This window comes from Aspergillus caelatus (assembly GCF_009193585.1).
Source record: "Aspergillus caelatus strain CBS 763.97 unplaced genomic scaffold BDV27scaffold_37, whole genome shotgun sequence".
In the NCBI taxonomy this organism is placed as follows: Eukaryota; Fungi; Ascomycota; class Eurotiomycetes; order Eurotiales; family Aspergillaceae; genus Aspergillus; species Aspergillus caelatus.
The window spans coordinates 36,912-56,143 of NW_022475300.1; the positions used below are offsets into that span (position 1 = coordinate 36,912).

At 47.7% G+C, this 19,232-nt stretch overlaps 9 protein-coding genes across 9 annotated transcripts; 6 read left to right on the forward strand and 3 right to left on the reverse strand.

Annotated features, from left to right (window-relative positions):
- The first annotated feature begins 318 nt into the window (after positions 1-318).
- BDV27DRAFT_123970 (Rpp14/Pop5 family protein) lies at positions 319-1,319 on the forward strand. Its single transcript, XM_032065984.1, has 2 exons — positions 319-786; positions 922-1,319. Exons 1-2 carry the CDS (start codon positions 537-539, stop codon positions 1,299-1,301), a joined length of 630 nt encoding a protein of 209 aa, XP_031930406.1. The 5' UTR covers positions 319-536; the 3' UTR covers positions 1,302-1,319.
- Positions 1,320-1,409: 90 nt separating this feature from the next.
- BDV27DRAFT_123971 (GTPase GPN2) lies at positions 1,410-2,656 on the reverse strand. Its single transcript, XM_032065985.1, has 3 exons — positions 2,316-2,656; positions 2,154-2,254; positions 1,410-2,089 (listed from the first exon to the last, which is right to left on the reverse strand). Exons 1-3 carry the CDS (start codon positions 2,602-2,604, stop codon positions 1,427-1,429), a joined length of 1,053 nt encoding a protein of 350 aa, XP_031930407.1. The 5' UTR covers positions 2,605-2,656; the 3' UTR covers positions 1,410-1,426.
- Positions 2,657-2,817: 161 nt separating this feature from the next.
- On the forward strand, positions 2,818-4,084 carry BDV27DRAFT_123972 (WD40 repeat domain-containing protein). Its single transcript, XM_032065986.1, has 3 exons — positions 2,818-2,844; positions 2,898-3,153; positions 3,219-4,084. The coding sequence occupies exons 1-3, from the start codon at positions 2,835-2,837 to the stop codon at positions 4,015-4,017; spliced, it is 1,065 nt and encodes a 354-aa protein (XP_031930408.1). The 5' UTR covers positions 2,818-2,834; the 3' UTR covers positions 4,018-4,084.
- A 101-nt stretch (positions 4,085-4,185) lies between these two features.
- Positions 4,186-5,082, reverse strand: BDV27DRAFT_142859 (ribose-5-phosphate isomerase RKI1; the record flags this gene model as incomplete). The annotated part of the gene is made up of 2 exons (XM_032070013.1): positions 4,186-4,643; positions 4,704-5,082. 2 exons carry the CDS (start codon positions 5,080-5,082, stop codon positions 4,186-4,188), a joined length of 837 nt encoding a protein of 278 aa, XP_031930409.1.
- A 2,495-nt stretch (positions 5,083-7,577) lies between these two features.
- Positions 7,578-9,311, forward strand: BDV27DRAFT_155036 (NEDD8-activating enzyme E1 regulatory subunit; the record flags this gene model as incomplete). Its single annotated transcript, XM_032072068.1, has 2 exons — positions 7,578-7,952; positions 8,010-9,311. 2 exons carry the CDS (start codon positions 7,578-7,580, stop codon positions 9,309-9,311), a joined length of 1,677 nt encoding a protein of 558 aa, XP_031930410.1.
- Positions 9,312-9,711: 400 nt separating this feature from the next.
- On the reverse strand, positions 9,712-12,144 carry BDV27DRAFT_74467 (major facilitator superfamily domain-containing protein). The gene is made up of 11 exons (XM_032077464.1): positions 11,828-12,144; positions 11,542-11,750; positions 11,425-11,491; positions 11,331-11,370; positions 10,845-11,275; positions 10,757-10,791; positions 10,583-10,703; positions 10,410-10,510; positions 10,259-10,347; positions 9,988-10,126; positions 9,712-9,914 (listed from the first exon to the last, which is right to left on the reverse strand). The coding sequence occupies exons 1-11, from the start codon at positions 12,014-12,016 to the stop codon at positions 9,827-9,829; spliced, it is 1,509 nt and encodes a 502-aa protein (XP_031930411.1). The 5' UTR covers positions 12,017-12,144; the 3' UTR covers positions 9,712-9,826.
- A 476-nt stretch (positions 12,145-12,620) lies between these two features.
- On the forward strand, positions 12,621-14,393 carry BDV27DRAFT_123977 (TauD/TfdA dioxygenase family protein). The gene is made up of 5 exons (XM_032065987.1): positions 12,621-12,991; positions 13,077-13,151; positions 13,216-13,283; positions 13,337-13,820; positions 13,876-14,393. Exons 1-5 carry the CDS (start codon positions 12,716-12,718, stop codon positions 13,990-13,992), a joined length of 1,020 nt encoding a protein of 339 aa, XP_031930412.1. The 5' UTR covers positions 12,621-12,715; the 3' UTR covers positions 13,993-14,393.
- A 300-nt stretch (positions 14,394-14,693) lies between these two features.
- On the forward strand, positions 14,694-15,553 carry BDV27DRAFT_123978 (uncharacterized protein). Its single transcript, XM_032065988.1, has 2 exons — positions 14,694-15,473; positions 15,537-15,553. The coding sequence occupies exon 1, from the start codon at positions 14,732-14,734 to the stop codon at positions 15,062-15,064; it is 333 nt and encodes a 110-aa protein (XP_031930413.1). The 5' UTR covers positions 14,694-14,731; the 3' UTR covers positions 15,065-15,473; positions 15,537-15,553.
- Positions 15,554-16,061: 508 nt separating this feature from the next.
- BDV27DRAFT_74530 (putative ubiquitin-protein ligase (Asi3)) lies at positions 16,062-19,208 on the forward strand. The gene is made up of 2 exons (XM_032077466.1): positions 16,062-16,687; positions 16,744-19,208. Exons 1-2 carry the CDS (start codon positions 16,280-16,282, stop codon positions 19,177-19,179), a joined length of 2,844 nt encoding a protein of 947 aa, XP_031930414.1. The 5' UTR covers positions 16,062-16,279; the 3' UTR covers positions 19,180-19,208.
- Positions 19,209-19,232: the final 24 nt, after the last annotated feature.

Sequence of the window (19,232 nt, forward strand, 5' to 3'; positions counted from 1 at the left end):
GTTCGTCGACTTAGCTGAGAGGTATCGGGGCCCTGCCCGCGTTGCCCATGTAAGTTGGCGGGTCTAGAATTTTGAGCAAAAAGTAGAAGTCAAAGAATTACAAAAACAAAAGAAGAAAATTCATTCCAGATGAAGTGACTTAATGAGTGTCTTACAGTTCAATTGATTTATGAAATGCCCGAGATAGCAGACACACCCCCCCACATTGCCCTTTATCAAACTTCGGGAAGTAATGAAACTAACCGCTATAGGCAAGACTAACTTAGAGCTTCAATTCTTGAATCGATAAAACATATCCGTACATTAAATCTACGGTTCAACTCAAACCGCGTCATACTTCGCCAACTCCGCGAATTCTAAGAACCTCCTTCCCACAAGGGGTGCTCAGCCCTCGAAATCGCTCATTATCGCCCAATTCAGCAACAAACCGGCGCGCAAGAAAAATCCCACCCTCAATAAGAACCTTCAGCACACCAGCCAACCCTATACAACTCTAGAAAAGAAAACCCGGGGAAAAAAGCAAAAAGAAATCCAAAATGGTCCGCATCAAACACCGCTACCTCCTCCTCGACATCCTCTACCCCGATCCCACCTCATGGCCACCCTCAACCACAGCGCCCAAAAATGTACCACTAAACGCACAATCCCAATTGCAAATCCACTCGCCCACATCCGACGCCCTGACGCCGAGTTTACTCGCGAAGATGGTGAGGGAGGAAGTCGCAGAGATATTCGGTGATTGGGGCGTGGGGAGACTGGGTGGTGTTACCGCTGGAGGTGTTAGTGGTATGTATAGTGCCCTTTTTTTTTTCTTTTTTCTTTTTTCTTTTTTTCTTTTTTTTTTTTTGGCTAGCCCTATCTTGGTAGAGGGTTCTTATGCCGGGCTGAAATGGTGATTAATCTTGTGTTCGATTGGGATAGTTAAATATTTGTCGCCTGCGACTTCGACGGCTATTATTCGTTGTCCGCGGGCGTCGTTCCGGCTTGTTTGGACTGCGCTTACTTATATGTCTCGGGTGCCGGAGTATGGGGATTCGAATCGGTCGAGGCGGTCGGATGTTCCGTTAACGAGGCCTTGTGTTTTTCGGGTTATTAGGGTTTCTGGGACGATGCGGAAGGCGGAGGAAGAGGCGATTCGGCGGGCGAGGAAGGAGATTGTGCGGTTGAGAGGCGCGGAGGAGGTTGGGGTGCTTGGGGGTTTAGTTGGTGGGTTGGAATCTACGGAGGACTCTGGTGTTGTTGAGGATGTGATGGTGGATGAAGAAGAGGATCTTGATATGAGGAGTGATGGGGAGGATTGATGGTCTTCTCTAGGATAAAGGTGTTTGCTTTTTTGGGTGCGTCCGCCGTTGTTGGCGAGGTTTTCTTTTTCATTCATCAGAGATACCCTATGATACATGTATACTAGAGGATGGTAAAATTCATGTTATGACTTTCGTACAACTTTCACTCCGCTGTCTGGTATGAATCCCCTGCCAAGATCGTCGTACTCATCGTCGTCCTCGTAGCCGGCGCTGGGCTTGGTGGCACCGGCCGCTTCATCTCGGTCTTTGGCCTCTGCTTCTAATCTTTGCCTTTCAAGTTCATCGTGCTCATCTTTGGCATCTAACCAGCGTTCCTGTACATCTCGGACGTCCATAGTTCCCAGGCCGTCCCGAACAGCAACCTGCCAGACGGTGTCGTTTGCACCTTCAGCAGGTCCGAACACATACCCGCTTGCTCGGTCAATCACATGCAATAGACTCATCATGCTCTTCTTGTCTTCGACAGCTAGCGTTTCGAATGCAACGAGTCCGAAATCTTCAACGAGGTCTATAATGGCTTGATTGAGGGCCCCGAACTTATCATGCGAAAGCCGAGAGGATTCCGCTTCCAGGTGTGGCAGCAAATATGAAAGGTCTTGTACCTCTGTGTAATAGTCTAGATTAAAAGGGAGCGGGGCGTAGTTCGAAAGATTGTCGATCTTGGTGAGGACGTTGAGGTGGGGAAGGTCCATTTGAAGCATGGCGCGGAGGGAGAGGATGAGGGCGGATATGTACATAGAAGGTAGAGTGAGGTTATATGAGTCAATTAGGTGTATTACGATTAACTAAAGCAGCAGTCAGCTACATGTATGTTATGATATACCGAGAACGGAATGGGAAGAAGCATACTCTATATCCCATCTTTTGAAGTTTGAAGAAAATGTTTCGTAATGATGAGTGGTGCGTGAAGATCTCGACCTGACCTGGGCAGTCAAACAAAACATAGTCCTCTAGAAACGACTCATAATCAGTATATCATAGCAAGCTTGTCACGCCAGTTCCGACGCCTACCTTCAAGTTCCTTCAGCCCCCCCTCCAACCAGTCAAAGTTCTCCTCCAGTTCTTCTAGCGCATACAATATACCGCCATTCGGACCTAGGTGGTCTTCACTCATTACTTCCTCAAGAGTAACCAAGTCACGAACATCCAGCGCACATGGGTAGGACGTTTTATCATTTGCGGGGTCCAGATTCACGATCGAACATTTGCGCCCAATTGCTCCGAGGAACTGATGCATGCCATTGCAATATGTCGACTTTCCCGCACCGGGAGGCCCTATCACTAGCTGCGCAAATGGCATGGTAATCCACCTATGATGGAAATGTAAGATAACTGGAAAAGCACGTAGTATAGATAAGTTGTGAGACTTTATCGATTGCACTCATTGATAATGGCGGGGAGAATATTGCAGGGCGGTATCTTTCGGCAGAAAATGATTTGAAGGACCGAAGCTTCGATATGACGCCGGCCGATCAACAACTATCCGCCGTTGCTGCTTCAATTGGCTTTTCTCGGTGACTTTGCGCAATCATGGCGTCGAGTAAGTATTAATTTTTACAGCATATTCTTCATACCTGGCTAATACACTTATAGACCAGTTTATCGTTGCGTCTCCACCGACAGATGCCATTTCCGCCTTAAAGTTCTCTCCCGACCCTAATTCCACACGAGTTGTTGTATCCTCCTGGGACAAGAATGTATACCTTTACGAGCTGCGCGATGAAAACGGGAATGTAGGAGAAGGCAAACTATTACAGAAGTTCGAGCACCGTGCTCCGGTACTTGATGTGTGCTTTGGCGCAACCGAGGACGAGATCTACACAGCCGGCTTGGATTGGGACGTGAGGAAGTGAGTCCAACCGTATTTTCACTCCATCGATTTAGATACTGTAATGCAGTGCTAATAATCTGCAGGATTGACGTAGCAACATCAACCCAGACCGTGCTTAGCAGCCATGAAGCAGGTGTTCGAAGCGTCGCTTACAGCAAGGAACACCAACTGGTGATATCGGCATCCTGGGACTCCACATTACACGTACATCGCATCGATGCCCCGGACTCTATACCGTCGATTATTCCCCTCCCATCCAAGCCCTTCTCCATGTCTCTCACTGCTACGAAGCTGGTCGTCGCAATGGCCTCGCGCGCATTGCATATCTATGATCTCAAGGCGCTATCTCTCCTCACGGCTCAGTTAGATGGTACCGCTCCGAACAAGGTTGAGGTGGAACCATGGCAGCGGAGAGAAAGCAGTCTTAAGTTTATGACACGGTGCGTGGCATGCATGCCTGACGATGCGGGTTACGCTTCTTCAAGCATTGAGGGTCGAGTTGCTGTCGAATGGTTTGATCCTTCTCCTGAATCGCAAGCGCGAAAATACGCCTTCAAGTGCCATCGCCAGACGGCCGATGATGTCGACGTGGTATACCCCGTGAATACTCTTGCCTTCCACCCGGTACATGGGACCTTTGCATCTGGAGGCGGTGATGGTGTGGTTGCTCTCTGGGATGGAATTGCGAAGAGGAGAATCAGGCAGTACCAGAAGTACCAGTCTAGTGTTGCTGCCGTGGATTTCAGTGGTAATGGGAAGTATCTGGCAATTGCTGTCAGCCCAGGGTTTGAAGACGGAAAGGATGACGTTGCCGAGGGGACGGTCAAGATTTATGTGCGCGAACTTGGTGAGACAGAGGCTAAGGGGAAGGGTGCGAAATAGAACCACGTAGCTTTTACTATGAACATCTAATTTTTACGACCAGAAATGGAATTTCAACCTTGCCTAGGTAGACAGAGTAAGCAATCCAATTCACGCTAGCAGCAAATGGTATCATTTATAGTTCCACTTTTATGTATACATGTCTAGATCGTCTCGGGCAATAAGTGGTTAAGCAGAAGCCTTTCTTACGGACACAGAGCCGTCAGGCATGCCGAAGTACGCGGCGATAGGTTTCTGACCTCCAGTACCTCCACGGACCTGTGCCTGGGGGCCAGTTTCACCGGAGAAGATACCAACATCCAAGACACCGGGAATCTGCTTGATGGCCCGAGAAAGAGCTTCAACCTCCCAAACTCCATCCTTTCCAGTGCCATCTTGTCCGGCTGCAATGTCTGCCTTGGTGAGAAGAGCCTTGAAGGGAGCGTCAATGATGTTGAAGGCCTGGTCGGTCTTCAAAGGGGTAGGCTTGGGTGCGCCTTCAGGAGCAGTAGGGTTCAAGCGAAGAGCAGGCGAGATGCTACCAAGTTCCTTGAGCTCTCCTAGCACACGACTGGCAGCAATGGGGGCCACCTCGATGGGGATGTACTTCCAGCTCGAAAGGAGACGAGATTGAAGTTTGCGGGAGTCTGTTGTGGTCAGTCTTGATAAGCCTCTCTTGGACATCGTTCAGTATCAGGTCCACTGACCAGCAACGCAGACGAATTCTTTGGCCTGGAGGGCGACAATCTTCTCCTGGAACAAACAGGCACCACCACCCTTGATCAGGTTGAGGTCGTCATCGACCTCATCCGCTCCATCGAAGGCAATGTCCAGCACGGTTCCTTCGGGAAGCGAGTCGAAGTCAACGGCTGTCAAGCCATTGGAGACGATGAGCTGTTTCGAAAGATAGCCTGTAGGCACATATTTGGTTTGAGAGGTGTCGACACCGGACTCCTTGATGGCTTCAACAACATAGACAATGGTGGAACCACTGCCAATGCCCACATACTTGGCATCCTTAGGGTAGTGGTTCTTCACAGCAGCCTGACCGGCTGCGCGCTTTGCGGATTCGATAAGATCGGCCATTGTGGATTTAAGACGAAAGTTTGCAGGAGGGACTGTGGGAGAGGAGGAACGAAAGGTATGCAGACGGAGACGAGGGTGAGCGGAGAAGGATGAGGGGAACAAGGCTCGGAATCTGTATAAATATTATTAGGCGGGCTATGTCGGAGTTTAAAGTGCTCTAGCGGCAGCAGTTTACTGGGGGAAAAGAACCGCAGTTGCCCTGAAGGTGGGGATCCAAAATGCGATCCCAAGGAACGTCCCGGTAAATCTTGACTCACACGGTAAATTGGGGGCCACGTGGAATTATTAAGAACATGGCAGAGCAATTGAGGCTCAATGGATATGTAACACCTGTACGAATCCCAACTAATGGTAGCGTCCACGCAAATTGCAGAGTTTATGGATTGTCTCAATGGTAAAAGTGACTTTTATCCATAGGTGGGGTTGTGTCGTCATAGTACGTTCGACGGCCTCAGGCCGCAGTGCACGGCCTAAGATGTCAGCGTTTAGGATTACCGAGTACAGTAATTCCCCCTAGCACTACTGCAGGCCACCGTCAACATGGAAAGCCTTTCCCCCAATTCAGTTACGGGCGGGGATATCAGTTATCTACAAGACAATCCGGATATCAGAGCATTTGCTCCGCGTAAGAAACCGGGCCGTGGAAATCTTCGCTAGAAAAGGGCGACATATCGCGCCACAACAGATTACCATTTGCGCGTCTTGAAAAAAGAATAGGACCAATTAAGCTGTACAGTGCAATATCATGCGCCTTAATAGTGGCGCATTCGGGATACATGGTGACCTTAGCGCTCTTGGTTTCGCGTTCTCTGGAATGGCAACAACCAAACAGAAAAATACCAAATTCGGAGTTATGTATTTTGAGTGACAAGATTATCTGAAGTGAACGACAGATTTCTAAGCTTTAGGTTTCCGGCATTTGACCATACCAGTGAGAATTCTACACTTCTACTCCAATCACAATAGAGTCTAAGGTTGCTCGATGTTCACATGGGCAATCGAGCCACACCTTATCCGACACAAATGTTACAGCCTAATACTCTAGAAGGCATCTCTTCCTAAATCCCTAGCAACCACTTGTGAATGATGATAGAAATGCCGCTGAGCAACTAGCCGGACAAGCGGTCGTCCTTTCAACACCGACGGAACATGATCATACTTTCGTCCTGAATTGGTGTATGTATTTGCGGTGGACAACAACGGAGCTAGATATGAGGCTGTGAGGCCGTGACTACATCTGGAGAGAAAAGAAAAAGATACTTAAGAGGTGCTAATGCCTTCGTTATGAAGGTTAGAGGATTACATGTTTGATCTAGCAGAGTCCTTGATCAGGAGAACCATAATGATGCGGTCATCGCCTCTCTACCCCGTTGCATATAGAGAGCACAGAGTGCTATTAAGATATCTACGAGCTGACATTTTTACTTCGGTGAGATCCGCTGACTTTTATCAGAGATCAAGTCTACTGCAAGTATTCAGGGAATTGTTACCCAAACCAGCTCTACTGACCATGCGCAAGTATTGGCATACATGCAATATATATGCCAAATATGGCTAGTAACCGGAGGATATATCTTGAAATTGATTAATAATATTCTTTATTGCACGAATACAGCATCTCCAAGTAAACGCTTACCCCAGACTGCCTACCTACATGAATAATGTTCTCATAATCATATCTGTTTGTGAAATGGCGCTCGCAGCTCGCTTCTCAACATGACCGGGAAAGCTTTGTCGTATAAGCCTGTGGAATAGCAGATTCCGTTGCTCAAATAGATAAGCAGCTTGTATGCATTGATGCTCTTCGTCCCCTAGAACAGCATCTTGATACTAGTTATCTTTCATATTGAAGTAGCGAGGCATTTGCTATCTATTGAATCCTGAAAATAACATGATCCTCCACACCTTTGTACGACAGGCTTCTAAATAAACAAAGGCGCCGGCTAACAAGGAAAGAGGCCATTCACCAAGGGGTTGTATCTTGAGGACCTCGAAATATTTGAGATACAGAAAAATCAACATGTCCTTGGATGGTGCTCTCTAGCTCATGTATACTGACGGGAATCAGTATTCTAACTTTAATGTGCTCCCAGGATCTCCAAATGCGAGCAAGGCCATTGAGTGGCGCTAGGCTGATCGCGGCTTTGAGATAGTGTCAGTAACTCAGTTGTATGCAGAGTGTTTAGCATAGTAGCATATACGATTGCCATTGGTGGGGCTGTGTCGTCATCAAACCGCTACGGCCTCAGGCCACTTCCAATGCACGGGCCCTGTTGCGCTGTTGTACCCGTCACGTGGGCATACAGCGTTTACTACGGATTACTGCAGAACCATTGTCAACAACTACTACGGGCTTTCAACAATAGTCAGGTGCTTGTTATTCTATTGCCTGTCCGAGGCAGGTACTAGTATTCCAGTTGTATTAGTGTCTTTATATCCTCTCTCCCCTACTCTCAACTATTCCTTATCATTCCTCTTCCACTTCCCCGCCCCTCATGACTGATGCTTTTCCTAGTGCCCTGACTGGGCCATCTTCCAAAGAAAGGAAATATGATCGGCAACTGCGGCTATGGGCTGCAAGTGGCCAGAAGGCTTTAGAGGAGTCTCGTGTACTTTTGGTCAATTCTGATGGTCCATGGAGCAATCAAAGTACTGGAGTATCAGGCGTAGTGGGTGTCGAAACACTGAAGAACCTTGTCCTTCCTGGAATTGGAGGGTTTACTATCGTGGACCCTGCTACTGTCACCGAGGCGGACCTTGGAGTCAATTTCTTCCTTGAAGAACAGAGCCTGGGCAAGCCGAGGGCCGCAGAGACCTGCCGATTGTTAAAAGAATTGAACCCTGACGTAGAAGGAAGTTTCCAATCAAAGGTATGAATATCGGTGTTTATCTTTACATAAATCCATATGCTGAGACATTATCCTTAGCCAATCACGGAACTTTTGAGACAGGATTCAGGGTTCCTCGCACAGCATAGGCTGGTGTTAGTTTCTGGTCCTATGAAGCGACCCACTTTAGATGCTCTTTGCAAGGCTGCCAGTGAGCTAAACATTCCAGTCTTGTATACACGATCTGTTGGATTCTACTCCACTTTCTCGCTCCAACTGCCGCCCTTGTTTCCTATAGTAGAGACCCATCCAGATCCGGAGACAACACAGGATCTCCGCCTGCTCAACCCTTGGCCGGAGTTGGCAGAAGCTGCTTCTCAAATTAATGATTTGGAGACCTTGGATGACCACCAACACGGCCATGTTCCATATCTATTACTACTTCTCCACTACCTTGAGAAATGGAAGGAGGCACACAGCGGCAATGTTCCATCAAATTACAAGGAGAAATCTGAGTTTAGGGAAATGGTGCGCTCAAGCGCAAGAACGAGCAATCCCGAAGGCGGCGAAGAAAACTATGATGAGGCTGTTGCGGCAGTATTGAAATCATTGAACTCCTTTAGCTTACGCAGTTCGACTCGCGAGATTTTTGAGATGGAAGAGTGCAAAACCCCACGAGCAGACTCGGCCGATTTCTGGATCATCGCATCTGCAGTCCGGGAGTTCTTCCAGCAGCATAATGTGCTGCCTCTGCCGGGCTCACTGCCCGATATGAAGGCTCAGTCGGCAGATTATGTCTCTCTTCAAAACATCTACAAGTCGAAGGCGAAAAAAGATGTACAAGAAGTCACAGATATAGTCAGAAGAATCGAGTCCCAGATAGGATCTCGGTCGGGTGAAATCCTAGAGAAGGATATCGAAGTGTTTTGCAAGAACGCCGCTCACATCAAGGTTATTCGTGGACGCAGTATCCCTGAAATCGATAGAGAAGCACAGACTCTTAAGGCCATCCGCAACAGTATAAGCATCCCTGACTCTCTTATCCCTGTCTTTGTTGGCTTCCAGGTCCTGGACAATGTTGTGACCGACCTGCAAGAAGGAAAAATCCCCAGTGGATCGATTGATGACGAGGTGGCGTGGGACGCTCAGATTGATCGTGTTCTCTCTGCGCTCATGGCCGACGGCCAATCTGCAGTTGACCAGGACGCCCGGGAGCACGTTTTGGAAGCCACCCAAGAACTTCGCCGGACAGAAGGCGGCGAGCTGCATAATATCTCGTCACTTACTGGTGGCTTGGTCGCACAGGAGGCACTCAAGGTTATCACAAGGCAGTATGTGCCGTTGGATAACACGTGCGTCTTCGATGGAGTGCGAAGCCGTAGCGAGATGTATACATTGTGATGTGGTTGTACCATCCGGCAGCTATGACAGAGTCCCTCTCAAGGACGGCAACCGCAATGAAATGAAATTATGAATTGGCGTATTATCGTCCTACAAGTAGTTCCTCTGCTAGGCCTTTTTCAGCTTTTAAACGGTCATAAACCCGCCCCAATTCTACTATCTATATACATCCCGTGTGTACAGCGTACGCGACCTTTCGCCTGTCGTTTTCAGGCTAAGGATGTCCATTAATATTCTCGTCAAAGTGAAGCCCAGGCCTCACCGGCTGTGCGAGAACGGAAATTGCATACTTGCAGTAGATCAAAGAGACTTCGGACGAGATAATATAAATGTCAACTACCACGCTTTTGATTATTGGCATTTTATGATCTAGAATATAAACCTGTGTTATTTGGAGACATGTGGCCAAACACCGGAGAATATCTGAATTGCACTGCATCTGCATAGGTGTAGCTATACAAACCCGAGATCAAGTCATATTCAAAATTAAAAGTATTCACTATACATTGATATCATCAAGTATCCTTCAAGATATCCGTAGCTGATCTCTCATCTTCGTCTAATGGAGCCCCGCCAAGGCCATTTTCCAAAATTTCCTTATGTCTGCTCAATCTGTAGGTTAGCCACAAGACTTGACTTTTAGTCCTCCAAGGTGATTTAATTACGGGATTTTTACCTCCTGATGTAAAATTCAATTCCCAACATTGAGACAATACTTCCGGCCGCCCAAGCAGCGGACAGCGGAAATCCAATAGGATACCGCGGACTATCCGACGTTCTCCAAATACGAAGTGGAATTGTCGCATGGCCAACATCTGTTTTGAGAATAGCAATTAGCAAAGCCTAATCTTTATATTCGGTCGCAACAGTGAAGGAAGACGAAGAAGAAGAGGAAGAAGAAGTAAAAAAAAAGAAGAAAATTACGGAATTCGGTAAGCAACACATACACACAAGCGTAACAGTTAGGGCAACGAGGATTGATCGGACTTCGGGCTCTTTGCGAAGAATCTCACCGATCCAAGCTAGCAGTGCATATCTAATACATAGTTTAAGCTTAATACATTACCGTAAGTTGGGAGCTAGGAGAATATGACATACCCCCATCCACTGGTAGCAAAGGTCATGAAGTAGAAGGCCATGACTGTCGGCGTAGAATCGGGCCAGGCAGACAAGACAGAACAACAGAGGACTTGCAGCAGCTTTGATCGTGTTAGACAAGCTGCAAATAAAAGCCCATTATGGTTTGCTTATCCGAGTGTAATTCCACTTACTGCTGCAAAGACAGCCACTTGCCATCGCCATTGCTTCTTGTCACTCAGATAATTGAGGCCGACATTGGTGACGATTGAGATTGCGTATCCGCCCAAGGGAATAAGGTTGACAGTGTACGTGCTGCTCCTGTTAAAACCAATCTTTATGGCGAATGATGGGCTAAGGTAGCTTACCTATATAGCTGTCCACCATTATCATTTTTCAGGCCCTGTCACGGATCAGCATCCAACTTTGCCACCGTCACTACTAAGAGGGATATACCTTTAGGTATAACAGAAAATACGAATTGCACCTCTGACTCCATGCATACTGAAGATATGCAGCGATATAGAGCCAGCTCAATGGGGTTTTTAGGAGAGCACGAATCTTCTTCAGAACAACTTGCCGATTGACAAGTTCGTTCGTCTTAATCCCATAGCTTACCATGCGGTCTACAACAATTCTGCGTTCGCGTTTTGTTAACCACAATGCCCGGGTAATACTTGGAGAATCGGGGATAATGAACAGGCCAAGCATGCCCCATGCCATCGTTATACAACCCGTGACTATGAACAGCCATTGCCATCCTTGCAGTCCGCCTGCGCCATCTAGGTTCTTGTATAAGGCTGCCTGTAGAATCCCGAGGAACATATTGCCTGCTGTACCACTGACACCGAAGATTGCCAGACGTGTTCCCAGTTCTTGGGGAGTATCTAGAGTTCTCGTTAGCTTAAAACAGGGACATGAATGCGATATATGTTGACATACACCAATTAAACAGCAGACTAGCAAGTCCTGGCCAAGAAGTCTACATTATTCAGTGTCTATATTCCCATATTAGGAATGGTAGGATTGTACTTACGGACTCAAAAACTCCCAAAAAGAATCTCAATGCATATACAGTTCTTGCGTTCTTTGCGGCAAATGTGCTGCAATGAGCATTAGCATGCTTTAAACAGCTTAGAGGAGGGATTCATACGCCAGGTTTAATGCACCCCAAATAATTTCGCAAGTCGGCAGCCATATAGATGGCCTGATCTTGGTTTGCGTCAGTTGTGACGGCACGATTGCTATAGCGTATCCGATAGAGAAGAATGTCGTAAATTCCACCAGTTCGTTGCCATAAAGATCGAGGGATTCCTTCATTCCTGAAACGTATGCTTGGGTAGTTGCAGACTGGTCCATGTCCTACGGTTCGCCTGATTAGTTTCAGTTTTGGAAGAAAACATTTGTACGGATTATGCCGAGCACCAAGGGAAACCGACCTTGGTCAAGCCAGAAACAAATGCCCATGTCAACAGCAAAAAATCAATTTTAAGAACCACCAGACGCTCCCTGTCTCTACAGAGTTTTGATAGAATTGGGTTGTCCCATACTCGACTTCTTGCAATTCGGTGGCTCTCATCATTCGAAGGGCGTTGTTCAATAACCACACTATTTTTGGTCGTCGCCATCCTTCAACTGGGCATACAAGCCTTTAGCGTGGTACGTTGCGCCCAGGTAGAATAGAATTCTTTCATCAGAGACAGAAGTGTGGCTTTTTGCATTTAGACAGAAGACTTATATGTTAGAAGGAATCTCTCATTTGTGAATGGCGCGATAGTTATCATCGATGGTCTGCGACGTTGGCCTGTAGCCAAGTGTTTATTACAAAAGTCTGGTTGGGTTTTCGCAAAAGGCCAAAGGTTTAAGATGGCCAAGAATTGGAAGGTTAGGAATGAATATGCACGTCCTCTATTAGTGTACAAAAGAGCTTGCGTCTATGAAAATGCCATATGTGAATGGGTGTTGATGGTGTATTTCTTGGCTTGAAAGGCATCATCAGGTCATATCATTGAATCATTTGACACATGTTCAAAGATTGTGACCACAATAAGTAATATTATTCGGAGCTGCTCCGATTTTAGCTTCACCAAATCTCTTTAGCTGCTACAAGGATCTGACCCGAGTCATAGCGAATGGAGGGGTATAATTATTGCCATTCTTTGGAAACCGTTTAGCCCTCACCTGTAGTGGCACCTCGGAATTTAATGTAACCGTCTATATAACCCGGCCGGCCCCAGCCCGATCGGCATAGACTGCAACATCAAATTTTCTTACTGTTATCTAGTAACAAATTCTGTAATACCAATATCTAATAAAATTTAGATATTATGCCTAACAACGCTTCTGCCCCCCTCTACCCCGCTTACCTCCCTGTCCGTCCGGAAGGCTTCACTCCAACTCTGAAAGTTCCCCTCCAAGATATTCCTGAGGCAGGATGTCGCGCGGATCCTTCCCTATCAGAGATCTGTACTAAAGACAGCCAGCTTAAGATCATAACCCCACGGATTGGAACGGAAATACGAGGAGTGCAGCTAAGTCAATTGAGTACGGAAGGGTTGGATCAACTAGCACTATTGGCTGCTCAGAGAGGCGTGCTCGTATTTGTATGGATAACCTAACTTCGATCTCTACCATAATATATCCCGACTCTCTTCCTATCAGCCGAATATAAACTGACGAGCGGAGCAGAGAGACCAAGATTTTGCCGACATTGGAACGGGCCGACAGCGGAATATCGCAGCTCACTATGGACCCCTCCATCAGGTTCGCCCGTGATAAGCTTCGTAATAACGCCCAATTTGCATAAACTAATGCCTTACTTACATAGCATCCGACCATGGGGTACCCACAAGGTACCAGTCCTGAGTTCCAGGTCGTGTACGCCGACGAAAAAGTGTATGAGAGTATGCCATCCGCACTGTATCCCCCGTCAGCTGATTGGTTTATAGTGGGAATCTTCGCACTTTGCTTGGAACACGTACCAGCTATGACCTTTGGCACATAGACCAAACATTCACTCCCAATACACCCGGCGTATCATTCTTCTGGGTTCTTGAGACACCTGCGTCTGGTGGTGGAGATACAGCATTCACCTCACTGACAGCTGCCTATCAAGCTCTCTCACCCACCTTTCGTGAAGGCCTACATCGGCTAAAGCTCCTACACACCAGTGCCAGTGTTGGAGAAGTTGCGCGCATTGGGCAGGAAAGGGCGACGAAAGAGGCAGTACAAACGGAACATCCACTTATTATCCAGCATCCTGTCACCAATGAGCCAGTGTTATTTGTGAACCCGAGCATTGCAAGACAGGTCGTTGGCTATAAGCCCGAGGAGTCTGAAAACCTGCTCTCGTTCCTGCATAATCATATTCGGTCGTTGGATTTCAGTTGTCGGGTTTCATGGGAGAAAGGGACTGTTGTCGTATGGGACCAAGTGTGTGCCGCAGCTTTATGTTTCAATGTGAAGACCAAGCTAACTTGTGTATTAGAGAGCAGTTGCACACTCAGCTGTGCCAGACTTCGAGGATAGTGACCGCCGACATATGGTTAGAATTATCGCATATGGCAGTCAGCCCCAGGTGGCGTCCGTGCACAAACTCTATTAGAATGCCCTCTACTATTAGGTGCCGAGGGAGTCAATTTAGCCTGGGTACACGAAAAGGCATTTCTAGGTGATTGAGAGAGAGATTTACATTATCCCCGAATACAGCTCCTATTCAGGGGCTCTTCTCCGGTCGCCAACGGCCGTTCAATATACATACTAAGCAGCTCTCATTGACATTTGTGTCATACATACACGTATGTGTATATACATTGGGAATTCCAAAGGGGTCTGAAAATAACAACCATTTAGTAGACTGCTTCCCCCTTTCTGTGACCTTATACTACCGATTATAAGGTTGACCTACTAGTCTAGACTAGCAGGTAGAAAGGTACAGTCTGCTGGATATATCAATATGTATTTTATATAGATATAGAATTCAGCAGCGGAAATATACATTGGGAAGGTATTCTAATAGTAGATAGACTTTCAGAGATATGTCAGTAAAAGGTAATATCTTAGAATAGTGTCTCCCAGAAGATATATACAAAAATTCTGGGATAGGTCGAATAGCTGCAATTATCTAATCTTATAAAGTATAGACTGTTCTATACTATGTAGGCCTAACCAAAGGATTCAGGGGCCCTATTTTGTGGTGTTGGATCCTGTGGTAGTATTCTAGGGGTCAGGCCCCTATAGACTAGCTAGTAGGTATGTTGACACGTTGACGTGTTTCTCTAAAATATTAAAAACATAGCAATATAGGCGATTTCACCTTATCCCTTCGAGCGGAGATCAATACCATGTCGCCCCTGTTTAAGATATGGGTGTATTATGGAGATTACAGAACCTCATCCGGACATAATGCTCGCTTAATAGATGGGAAACTCCAAAATGACGACGAGATTTTCGATGGCCAGCCCCACAGGGCAAAGGTGTTAATACTAACCACATATCGGACATTGACTAGTCGTCATGGACCATCTGCAGCAAAATATGGTGTGAAAAGGAGAAGATCACCTATGATCCACCTCGGCCGCCTCGAAAATGGAAAGGTTCTTTGGTCGGGCTCTTCGAGATTGCTGTCTTTGACGAAGCGCATACAATGCGCAACAGAGGTACGCAATTATCTATAACTGCGAAGTGGATATACGCGGGATTCAATCTCTTGCTGACAGGGATACTGTTTTTCAACAGTGTCCTTGATTTTCCTGAATATGCGGGCTCTTTGCTAAAAGACAATGATATTAAACCAGAGCAACTGACGGCTGACCTTTTTAACCTACCAAAGGGGGATGTGAAAGAAAGTTTGCTGTTCATTCCTGCAGCATTGACCAAAGTCATCTTCGCGGACGGATTTACACCGGAAATTAAAAGAAAAGAAAAAGGAGCAAAAACCGAAAGAGGCTATGGAAAATCTGGGTCTCAAAGATTCAACGCCCCTTTCCGCACTTGTTACCACATTAGTTCCTGCCTTGATCATCGCAGTCAGTTTATCACCGGCATCGAGCTTGATGCCAGGCTCTCTATAGATGCAGTCGGTGTCTAGATCCGTACAGAGCTGACGTTAGCTACATACGTTGGTTATCGGGTTGAACAGGACCCTACAGAGAGTCTCCTTCCACTCATAGGAGAGCACAGGCACATCGTCATCATTTTGAGATTCCCCATAATCAACGAGGAAGAAGCAACGTCGGTTGTTCAAAGCAAACTGATCATTGTATGGGTACTTCTTTATTTTCTTTTCCGTGGTTACCGGCATGGCTACATTACCCCAGACCAAGAAGCACCTACGCTAATTTTTGCCGGTTGCTTGGTCCTTTCTTTTCCTCGTCAAACAACATCTTCAAGAGCGCTGGGAAGATCTCTCCCTCAATAGCTGTAAGGCGGTGTAATGCAACTGAAGTCGTGAGAAGCGATGAATCGGTGTACGATCGCTGTATAGAGGGGTTCTGCGGCGGGTGAGGTCGAGGTTCGTGGGAATTCCTTGTTCCTGTAGTACCGTCAATATACTTCGTACTTGTAGTCTTGGCGTTGGTCAACGCACCGAGGCACGTGCGGAACCAGCGGAATTCCCCCAAGCTGGGTTAGTGCCGGGCTTAGGGAGTTGACAACAACTAAAGGGAGCTGCGACCTACCTTCATTACTTCCGCTGACATCGAGGCTCATGTTTTAGGACATGATGCGCTCAGGATTTCCGTCATTCTGATACCCATTATTCACTCATCACACTGGGGTATCCTCACCCTACCGCGAACGGTTGATCTCGCCGCGAATGTCTTGTACTTGAAGCCTAATCTTCGGATCTAGCACAGTAGGCCGGCAAGTGCCGTGCAACCAAGCAGCCAGCCATGTCTGTCTTGCAAGGGACAGTGAATGTACCCGTGGCTACATCCACTGCACAATCTCTTAATACAACGATCCCGGCTGCCGCTACCTCTGCACTATCCTCGTCCGCGCGCGAACTGCTCGCCGCCCCGTTCCGTCGTTTCTCCGCACTCTCGTCTCATGTCAACCGACTGGTGGGGTTCCCGAGTATGGCGACCTATTTGGGGGGCTCAGGAATTACAGGACCAGCAGGGGGTGCAGTGGTAGAAGCGACACAGACAGCGGCGGATGCTGCCAGAGAAGGCATCGTTGAAGCCGCCGCGCAGGCCGACTCGAGTTACCATCTCGCCGACATCTTCCAGGCTGTTATCAAGTTCAGTGGTTTCTTTTCCTACTTGACTAGTCGATGGTCTTTGGCTTGCTTCACTGTGGTAAAGTTTTACCTGCCGGATAGTCCCTATGACCATCGTGCCCTAATAGATCAAAGGCCCTCGTTCTAAACAGGATCACTATATATGCATCTACCCGGCGACACCTCCATCTTGATTGGAGTCGACGACTAGCTTTACGGATTATACCGATCCTTCTGTTCATATCTCAAATTCACTCGCTACTCCGTGCCATCCGCTGCCAGACGTCGACCGAGTACTCGCTCATTCGATACGGCACTCCCGGGAAACGTTTGTTGTTTGATCATGCTGGAGGTGGAGGGTTTTTGTATTCGCTCGGCTCCACGCTTTTACCGTGGGAGACAGATGAGCAATCTTGCAGTGCAATGAACATGGGCCGGCCCGCTAATTCCTCGGATATCTCCTACGGATCGTTTGTGCTTCTCTGGCCTGTGTTCCTCCGGCTGTGCCTAAGTCACTTTGTCGAAACACTTTCGTGCGCGCTACAGGGAAGGGCAGTGGTTACAGAAGCTGGGATGTCCATTTTCGAGCACTCTCTTGCATTTGCCGAGGCGGAGTCTACAATCAGTCAAACGCTTGGGCTAGGACTGTTTGGTCTACCCAAGCAAAGTGTTAGCAAAGATGACTTGGGTGAAAGCGCCCAATCCACCCTTCATCTGCTTAGTAGGACTCAAGTTCTCGAGCGGATGAATGTGACCCCAGAGCTACTTCTGATTGCTCTGATATCATGTTGCAATAGCCTTACCTCGAACGTCTTAGATGTGTTTGGTAAACAGAGCCGGTACCGATTGTTCAATACGGCGTTTTGGGGCCTTTGCTTCATGTCTACCATGGCGTGGGGCTTGATAAAAGGCTCATCTGTCGGAAGTGAGAATGTGGTCCTAAAATTTCCTACAGTTTGTATCGTGGGATTCGTACCACATCTGCTAATTCTATCGGGCATTATCACATGTGCTGTGATCTATTTGCTTGCTCTGTTCGTCACTGCTTTCTCCCTTCCTGTCGATACTCCTCAGCCCCTGTCGCTTCGAGAGAGATTCACACTGGCACAAGAGAACATGCAGGGCGCTACCCAGTTTCACAACATACGATTCAATAGACACGAAGACTTCTACACCACCCTGTTGAGAATTGGATACACCGCCCTGACTGCAGCCAGTGAGGCGGTGTTTCTGAATGAAGGCAAAGGAGTTGTTGCTCGGAGTATGACATGGCTAGAGGAAGATAGGTTGGCGGAAATCGAATCGTCACGAGAAAAGCGATCTATCCGGGACCCTGTCAGCCATACGAGTGACGTTCCTTTCGGAGGTGGCGAATCTATAGACTTCGATATCCCAGAAGCGCCTTCCGAATGGGAAAGCGGATATGGCCGGGAGAAGAAGATCGAGAAGCCCAAGAACGGATCAAGATCCCTTCGAACTCAGACAGATCCGGGCGGCGTCGGGGCCTTCCGAGGCATGGTCCGGTGCTACCATGGCTTTGCTTTCTTCCGTGGAATTTTCTATCTCCTCCTTAGATGGACCGCTTATGGCTTGGACAAGCTGTTGAGCAAGGTGGGGATTAGTGCCCGGCCGCAATGGCTGAAGACAATAGTAAGACCACGTAAGAATCGGCCCCAGGAACTGAAGAACAAACAAACGGAGTCCCTCGATTTCTGGATTTTAACAGATACCGGCGAGTTGGTGCTACCAACGGATCACGAGTTCGACGTAGAGACAGAAATGAGGAAACGGGAACGATCAGGGTCAACACTTTGGCAGCAATCGGATGAGCAGCGACTTGATGACAAGCTTTACGGCTGGTGGAAGGCTGGAGGCTCATGGGGTGACCGAGACTTGAGCTCAGACTACTCTCCACCCGACAACGACTTTGATGACACGACCAGTGTCGTTTCAATGTCCACGGCCACAGGCTCTGAATGGGAGGATGAATCGGACGGTCGCCGTACACCCACCCGCGACAACCCATTCCCTCCAGGCTTCTCTCGCGAAAGCACTACCGTACAAGAATCAATGATGGATATTGGCTCTTTCGCGCGCTTGCTCGATCCGCGCGATCAGGAAAGCAGGCAGGAGGCACGCATCCTAGCCGCCCATCTCGCCGCCGGTCAAGAGGGTCGAATACTGACTCGACGTCGCTTTCAGCAGCAGATGGAGCATGAAAGGGCACAGGTACTATTGTCATCTCGGATGTCGCAGGAAATAAGATCCGAAAAACGAAAGCCTACTATGGAAGAAGAGAGTGAGATACTTGAGAAACTTATCCTCTCCCGACGCGCAAGCGCTTCTGTCCGTGCTGATGAACAGTCATGGGAGTCTGGCGCCTCGGGATTGGGACCAAGCGGGCCACCGTGTGTTATCTGCCAGACAAACCCACGTTCAGTCATTACGTGGCCGTGCCGATGCCTCTGCGTTTGCGAAGAGTGTAGAGTGAGCCTTGCAATGAACAATTTTGGTAGTTGTGTGACTTGCCGCCAGGACGTTGGAGGATTCGTGCGGCTATGGGTACCATAGACTTCTTTTTTCCCCAATTCAATTCTATCACTTTTTTAATGTTCTTCTACGAC

What these genes read in the sequence shown, in the direction of transcription:
- BDV27DRAFT_74467 (XM_032077464.1), bottom strand. Translation starts at nt 12,016, where the DNA reads ATGGCGACGACCAAAAATAGTGTGGTTATTGAACAACGCCCTTCGAAT. An exon ending in AAGTGGCTGTCTTTGCAGCA is followed by an intron (nt 10,511 to 10,582) that starts GTAAGTGGAATT and finishes ACACGATCAAAG; the next exon opens with CTGCTGCAAGTCCTCTGTTG. An exon ending in TTTGCTACCAGTGGATGGGG is followed by an intron (nt 10,348 to 10,409) that starts GTATGTCATATT and finishes ACTATGTATTAG; the next exon opens with ATATGCACTGCTAGCTTGGA.
- BDV27DRAFT_123977 (XM_032065987.1), top strand. Translation starts at nt 12,716, where the DNA reads ATGCCTAACAACGCTTCTGCCCCCCTCTACCCCGCTTACCTCCCTGTC. An exon ending in AGAGAGGCGTGCTCGTATTT is followed by an intron (nt 12,992 to 13,076) that starts GTATGGATAACC and finishes CGAGCGGAGCAG; the next exon opens with AGAGACCAAGATTTTGCCGA. An exon ending in CTGTTGTCGTATGGGACCAA is followed by an intron (nt 13,821 to 13,875) that starts GTGTGTGCCGCA and finishes CTTGTGTATTAG; the next exon opens with AGAGCAGTTGCACACTCAGC.
- BDV27DRAFT_123972 (XM_032065986.1), top strand. An exon ending in TTGGATTGGGACGTGAGGAA is followed by an intron (nt 3,154 to 3,218) that starts GTGAGTCCAACC and finishes AATAATCTGCAG; the next exon opens with GATTGACGTAGCAACATCAA.
- BDV27DRAFT_123978 (XM_032065988.1), top strand. Translation starts at nt 14,732, where the DNA reads ATGTCGCCCCTGTTTAAGATATGGGTGTATTATGGAGATTACAGAACC.
- BDV27DRAFT_123971 (XM_032065985.1), bottom strand. Translation starts at nt 2,604, where the DNA reads ATGCCATTTGCGCAGCTAGTGATAGGGCCTCCCGGTGCGGGAAAGTCG. An exon ending in GGGGCTGAAGGAACTTGAAG is followed by an intron (nt 2,255 to 2,315) that starts GTAGGCGTCGGA and finishes AGTCGTTTCTAG; the next exon opens with AGGACTATGTTTTGTTTGAC. An exon ending in TTCAAAAGATGGGATATAGA is followed by an intron (nt 2,090 to 2,153) that starts GTATGCTTCTTC and finishes CTGCTGCTTTAG; the next exon opens with TTAATCGTAATACACCTAAT.
- BDV27DRAFT_74530 (XM_032077466.1), top strand. Translation starts at nt 16,280, where the DNA reads ATGTCTGTCTTGCAAGGGACAGTGAATGTACCCGTGGCTACATCCACT. An exon ending in CTTTGGCTTGCTTCACTGTG is followed by an intron (nt 16,688 to 16,743) that starts GTAAAGTTTTAC and finishes AATAGATCAAAG; the next exon opens with GCCCTCGTTCTAAACAGGAT.
- BDV27DRAFT_123970 (XM_032065984.1), top strand. Translation starts at nt 537, where the DNA reads ATGGTCCGCATCAAACACCGCTACCTCCTCCTCGACATCCTCTACCCC. An exon ending in TACCGCTGGAGGTGTTAGTG is followed by an intron (nt 787 to 921) that starts GTATGTATAGTG and finishes CGATTGGGATAG; the next exon opens with TTAAATATTTGTCGCCTGCG.